Source organism: Eretmochelys imbricata, chromosome 24, assembly GCF_965152235.1.
Source record: "Eretmochelys imbricata isolate rEreImb1 chromosome 24, rEreImb1.hap1, whole genome shotgun sequence".
In the NCBI taxonomy this organism is placed as follows: Eukaryota; Metazoa; Chordata; order Testudines; family Cheloniidae; genus Eretmochelys; species Eretmochelys imbricata.
The window spans coordinates 6,397,808-6,404,728 of record NC_135595.1 but is presented as its reverse complement, the minus strand read 5'-3'; the positions used below and the strand labels follow the sequence as shown (position 1 = coordinate 6,404,728).

The 6,921-nt window shown below is 56.6% G+C and overlaps 1 protein-coding gene across 1 annotated transcript; it reads right to left on the bottom strand.

Moving 5' to 3' along the window:
- Positions 1-4,439: 4,439 nt before the first annotated feature.
- On the bottom strand, positions 4,440-6,362 carry LOC144279901 (heat shock 70 kDa protein 1A-like). Its single transcript, XM_077841606.1, has one exon. The coding sequence runs from the start codon at positions 6,360-6,362 to the stop codon at positions 4,440-4,442; it is 1,923 nt and encodes a 640-aa protein (XP_077697732.1).
- Positions 6,363-6,921: the final 559 nt, after the last annotated feature.

Here is a 6,921-nt window from a genome sequence, read left to right as displayed (position 1 = left end):
CCCTGTCCCTTTTCTTTACATTCCCCCCGATTAAATCCCCTCTTCTCCTGCCAGTTCAACACCCTTGTCCAGAGCCTGGGGTCACCCAGCAGGTGCACCACGGTGCTGAGCATCAAAGGCTCTGCTGAAACCGTCAGCTTCAACACCAGTCCAGGAGCGGAGGGAGGAGGCGGATTCTCAGGGGGCTGTGGGATTATTTACCGTGGGTGCCTCCAGCACCCGTGGGCGCCACTCCCGATGGTTGGGACTCAGGAGACCTGGATTCACTTCTATGCTCTTCCAGACACTCGTTGGGTGGGTCCCGTAGCCGTTCCGTGTTCCTGCCCCATTAAACAGATACCAGCCCTGCCCTGCCTCGCAGGGGTGCTGTGAGGCGACTGTGGGCAGTGCTCAGTTACTATGGGGTGGGGGCCCTCAACCTGGGACTGAACGTTAGGGGCTATTTTAAAAATTGCCTGGAGACACTGAAACTTCTTGGGGGCTATTCCTGGCTCTGCCGCTGGCTCCCTGTGTGCCCTAGGGCAAGTCGCTTCATAACTTATTGTATAGCATCTAGGAGTCCCATGCATGGACTGACCAGGACCTCAAGGGGCCGGGGTGCTGTACAAAGATAGAAGAAAACAAAGGGGTCTGCCCCCTCAGGAGCTTGCAGCCTCAGTTTCCTCAGGGATAAATTGAAAGGCCAGGCCGAGCTGCTTCCCAAGGCTTGGAAGGATTCGATATGTATCGATAGATGTCTGTGAATGTCAATTTCACCGCAAACACCCCACACGCCCAAGGAAAAACTATTGCCCAGAAATTTACAGATCAGCAAAGTAAGCAAACGGCTGCTTGAAAACATATGAGAGGCTGTTGTTAAATAATTACAGCCCAGAATTTCCTGCAGCTGTGAAAATGTAATCGATAAAAAGTTGGGGGGATGCTTAAAAATGCCATGCCACTGTGACCACGCAAATGGATCAAAATCGAGAAAAAGGCCTAAAATAAACATCAGTGTTATCTGTTGGAAGGATTAAATAAAAATCTAATTCTGCCAAGTCTATATACAAGACAAAGTGCTTTGAAATCAGCCAGGCCGCTGCCTCAGGAACCTCAAGGTGACAGAAGGAATATGAAGCCAGAAGAGGAGTTTTTAGCCCCATGACGGGTCCAGCTGTCTCCTGATGAGCAATCCAAATGCCATCCATCTTCTGGGGGGTGGGGGGAGAGAACCCTGCAACGCTAACTTCCAAACCCCTTCCATTCCCGTAAGTGGCCATTAATTCCCGTCCGATCGGCGCAGGATTACAGTGCATGGAAATCAAATGACTTCATTGTGATTAAAGGTTACGGCCATGCGGGGAGGGATGGGATGAATAATCGTTGGCCACTTAGCGGAAAGTGGCGGCTGCCTCGGCAGAGAGGAGGGGCCCGATCCTGCCTCCCTCTTTTCCATGAGCAGCTTGAGCGAAACGCCCCCCAACGGGCCGAAGGGGCCTCAGCCTTTGTGCACAAGAGTGAATTTCGCCCGGAGAAAGGGAAGGATCACAACTCCCTGTGGAAAGGCAGCCGCCCCTGGGGTGGAACACGGCAGCCATTTAAATGGCACTGCGTGACAGCTTAGGAGAGGAGAACCTCAGACCCCACCCTGGGGGATTTTGACAGGGGCAGCATAGGGTTGCCCATGTTTTAACATGACTGGGCTCCCTCAGAAATGGCCCACAGGCCTGAGAGTGCAGGGATAGGGCTGGGAGACCGGTTCGTTGTTTGTAATATGGCCCTGTGGCGCCCAGCACTGGGAGCATCGCACCCCTTCGTGTCCCAGAGATCTCAGCAAAAGCAAACAAGACGCACGAGCCCAGGCGGTCCGTACATCGACCCTTCTGGACGACCGGGCGACCCTGGGGTGACCTTGGGATTCACCACTTCGCCCTGCTCAGCACTCCCTGACATCCCTGCTAGGCTGCTCTCCGACAACCCCCCAACACTCAATACCTGCTGAAAGGCAGCTGTCTCCTCTTTTGTCCCCACGGGAGCAGGCGTCTACTGAGTGCAGGTCCCTATTGTGGGGGCTTTATCTCGCTGCGGGCGGCAGCTGACAGCAGCAAGAAAAGGGAGCGGAGGGCCGGGGAGTGTGTCGTGTGCGGGCCCCAATGTAGCGGGGGGTTCCCCTGATCTCTGGGCTGAAGAAGCAGAGAGAAAGCAGGGTCACGCTGAACGGCTGTGGGTATGGGGGAAGGGGGCAGGGCTGCCCAGACGATTCAGGGTGCCTGGAGTCTTCGGCAGCGGGGGTCCTTCCGCTCCGGGTCTTTGGTGTACTTTGCTGAAGATATGGAGCAGAAGGACCCCCGCCTCTGAAGTGCCACCGAAAACTCTCGTGGAAGCCCCTGCAGGGCCCAGGGCCTCGGGCAAATTGCCCCACTTGCCCCCCCCAGGAGGCCCTGGGAAGCGGGGGTGCAGCCAGGTGGTGGGGATAGAGTGGACAGAGCTGGGGACAGAGAGAAGGAACATCTCACTCCTAGAAAAATCTCCAGGCCATTTATGTCTCTCCTCATTTCCTGGCACAGCCCCAGTTGTCTGTCTCCACCTACCACCTGTCATAAGAACATAAGAACGGCCCTACTGGGTCAGACCAAAGGTCCATCTAGACCAGTGTCCTGTCTTCTGACAGCGGCCAGTGCCAGGTGCCCCAGAGGGAATGAACAGAAGAGGCGATCATCAAGTGATCCATCCCCCGTCACCCATTCCCCATCCTCTTCACCTCAGGCTGCATCTGCCCTAAGAGTGCTTGACCGGCATGTGAGACCAGCAACGCGCTCCGAGTGCGGATGCCTCCCATCCCCGGCAAGGCAGAGTTTGATCCACCACACCCGAAGGAACTCAGCCATGCTGGCCGAAGTGCGACATTGCTGGTCTAACTGCGTCTACACCAGCAGCTTCTGCTGGCATAACAAAGTAAGTCAAGGATCGCAGGCCTGCCCGGCAGAACTGGGCCCGGAGAGGCGGGAGTGTAGACCCAGCCTTTGATTGTTTGCTCCTCAGGGGCAGGGATCAGCGCTTTCTTCCGTGTTTATACAGCTCCTGGCCCAACGGGCTCATGGTCCTGGGACAGGGGCATGGAGGGGCTATCATGACACAGATATTAAACAATCATCAGACTGAAAAAAAAGGAAAGAGCAGGATGAAAATTTCATCCAAACTTCTTTTCCGAGGATTTGGGTGCAGAAATGTCCATTTTGGTCAGATATTTTTCCTGGATAAAACACATCTCTGTTATCAGTCATCATCCTGCAAACCCCTCTCCACCCCACCCCCACCCTCTTAGCAGGTGGTGACCCTCCTGGGGAAAGGGATTAAGTGGCTTTTGCTTATTCGAAGAGACACACAATCCTCAGCCCAATTTAGCGATAAATGGAGCTGGGAGTGGCTCTTTGGGGACAGAGGATCACGGGTGTGGGCTGAGCAGTCTGGAGAGAGGACCCTAGAAGTAGCCCTTTAGGGACAAGGGCCTGCAGCTGAACCTGAGACTAGCTAGTTCAGTCTTCAGGCAGACGAATGAGCCCAGGTGGGCTACAGCAAAACCTCCTGAGTGGCCAACCCTCCTGACTGGTTGAAGGGACCCAATAGGGCTGTTGTTATCAGGTCACTGGCTGCTCAACGCTTATGATCGCTTCTGTGCCTGCCTTGTTCCCAGCCTTGTTCCCAGCCTTGCTCCAGCCCTACTTGGAACCTGGTTCCAGCTCTAACCCTGGCTATGACACTTGAGTCCTGACTCCGGCTATGAACCCGGACGTTGTTCCTGACCGCTGAATCCTGCTCTAACCACTAGGCCTGACCACCCACATCCCAGCCAGGAGACTTTGCTTCCCAACTGACAGCCCCACCTCAGGCAAACAGCCCAGGCCTTGCAGCGGGAGGTTTGATTTCCTGTCTCCTTTTCTCAGCTCTGACACCTGCCAGGCCTGTTAACAGCCAGAAGTGCTGCATGGTACACATTGCCGTAGAGAGTCTGTGTCAAAGAAGCTGGATCAAAAGGGGAGGAGGGGGTAAATGGTCTGATGGTTTAGGGACTGGGAGTCCGAACTTCCTAGCTCTTTGAGGGAGTGGGGTTTAGTGGTTAGAGCAGGGGACTGGAAGTCAGGATGCCTTGGTTCTATTCCTATCTCTGCCACTCACTGCTGGGTGGCCTTGGGCAAGTCCCATCTCCCTGTGCCTCAGTTTTCCCTATCTGTAAAATGGGGGTGATGATACTGACCTATCGGTTGTACAGGCGGAAGGCGAAATGATTCGGGGTGCCAGTCATTGATTTAGGCACAGGGCAGGGGGGGGGTCCTGGGGGCCGAAAGCTCTGTGCAGCCATCTCTTGCTTTGCTAAATAGACACACGAAGGAGGCAAAACGATTCGGGTCCCTTGGTTTTTTTTAATGTGTCCTTTAGGGACAGTGCAGGGCCGTCCATATTCAACCCGCTTCCTCGCCGTGCTGGGCGACAGCAGCCTCCTCCCCATCTTCTTCATCTCTGGCCTCCCCTTCCAGCCCCCGAGCCTGGCTGAGGTCGGAGAAGACCGAGTCCCATGCCTCCTCCAGCTCTCTCCGCCGCTCCTCGTATGCCTCCTTCTCCGCCAGCTGGTTGCCCTCCAGCCAGGAGGTGGCCGCCTCACACAGCTCCAACACCCTCTTCTTGGCCCGACCATCAAGGGCCTGGCCTCCCTCCGCAGCCCTCTTCAGGTGGAGCGCGCACGACTCCAAGGAGTTCATGGCTGCGATCTTCTCCTGCTGCGCCTCGTCTTGTGCCCTGTGCTCCTCGGCCTCCCGCACCATCCGCTCCACCTCCTCTCTGTCTAGCCGGCCCCTGGTGTCGGTGATGGTGAGCTGGCTGGTGTTGCCGGTATCCGTGTCCCTCGCCGACACGGTCAGGATGTTGTTGGCGTCGATGGAGAAGCTGACCTGGATGACGGGCTCTCCGCGCCGCGCTGGGGGAAGGCCACTTAGGATGAAGGTACCCAGCAGGTGGTTGTTTCTGCTCATGGGTCTCTCCCCTTCGTAGACCTCAAACACAACCGTCTCTTGGTCATCTTCCGCCGTGGTGAATTCCATGCTTTCCTGGGTCGGGACCGGAGAATTGCGTTTGACCACAGTGGCCATCACCCCTCCTACCGTGTCAATCCCCAGGGACAGCGGGGTCACATCCAGGAGGAGCACGTTCTGCAGCCCCTGGGACCTGTTGCCTGTCAAGATGGCCGCCTGCACTGCTGCCCCGTAGGCCACGGCCTCATCTGGGTTGATGTTCTTGCTCAGTTCCCGCCCACTGAAGAACTCCTGCAGCAGTGTCTGGACCTTGGGGATGCGGGTTGAGCCTCCCACCAGCACGATGTCATGGATCTGATCCTTGTTCATGTTGGCGTCCCGCAGTGCCTTCCCTAAGGGCTTTAAGGTGGCCTGGAAGAGGTCGGAGCACAGGTCCTCCAAGCGGGCCCGGGTAACGATGGTGTGGAAATCCACCCCCTTGTACAGGGAGTCGATGGAGATGGCAGCAGCAGTGCCAGAGGAGAGCGTCCGCTTGGCCTTCTCGCAAGCCGCCCTTAGCCTCTGCATGGCTTTCTTGTCCTGGCTGAGGTCCTCCTTGTGTTTCCTCCTGAACTCCCGCACCAAGTGATCTACCAGCCGGTTGTCGAAATCCTCCCCCCCCAGGTGGGTGTCCCCCGCCGTGGCCTTCACCTCGAAGATGCCATCGTCCACCCTGAGGATGGACACGTCAAAGGTGCCACCGCCCAGGTCAAAGATGAGGATGTTGCGCTTCCCTTCCCCGTCGCGGCTGGCCTCCAGGCCGTAGGCAATGGCCGCTGCCGTGGGCTCGTTGAGGATCTTCAGGACGTGAAGGCCAGCGATCGTCCCAGCATCTATGGTGGCTCGGTGCTGGGAGTCGTTGAAATAGGCTGGCACTGTGATGACAGCCTGGGTGATGGGGCAGCCTAGGTAGGCCTCAGCCGTCTGCTTCATCTTGGCGAGCACTATGGCAGAGATCTCCTCAGGGTAGAAGGCCTTCTCCTTCCCCTTGAAGGACACCTGCACCTTGAGCTTCCCGGTATCGCTCACCACCTGAAAGGGCCAGTGCGTCATGTCCAGCTGAACCATGTGGTCCTCAACCATCCGGCCGATCAGCCGCTTGGCATCAAAGACGGTGTTCTGGGGGTTGAAGGCCGCCTGGCTCTTGGCGGGGTCCCCCACCAGGCACTCCGTGTCAGTGAAAGCCACGTAGCTGGGCGTGGTCCGGTTGCCTTGGTCGTTGGCGATGATCTCCACCTTGCCGTGCTGGTGCACCCCCACGCAGGAGTAGGTCGTGCCTAGGTCTATCCCCACGGCCGGTCCCTTGGCCCTATGCATGGTCAGGGGTGAGGCTGCAGTGCAAAAAGAGATCTGCTCCTGGGGCTTTCTGGAGACGCAGAACTGCTCCCATGGGTTGTTTCCTGCCCTTGCCCCCACCTCAGTTGGTTGGTAAATTGACTTCCATGGGCCTTGTTCTCCTGGACAACCTATTCATATCTACTCAGCCCCCAGCTGGGTGGCAGGAGCTTCCCCACCTCAGCTCCTCTAGGGACCTGACTGCCCTTACCTCGACACGTGTCACAATAGGGTTGAGCCACCAGTCTGCTGCTGCGTCCCCCTCTCCATTATGGCTTGCAACCCTTTGGGTGTTATTCGCAGCTCTGGAAATGGAGTATTCCCACCGTCCCACTAAGGCGTGATTGTGCCAGGGGGCCGGAGGTGGCATGGGAATGAATGTGAGAGGAGGTGCATTGGGTCATCGAGGGGGACATGAACAGAAAGAGGGGACCTTGGGTCATATATAGGCATGGCAAAATTCAATTTTGATATTTTTATAATTTCAACAGCTGATATTGGTTTCTTTCTGATCTCTGTTTTTTTGATTTGCAGCCATTTA

Coding starts and splice junctions, on each gene's coding strand:
- LOC144279901 (XM_077841606.1), bottom strand. CDS start 6,362: ATGCATAGGGCCAAGGGACCGGCCGTGGGGATAGACCTAGGCACGACC.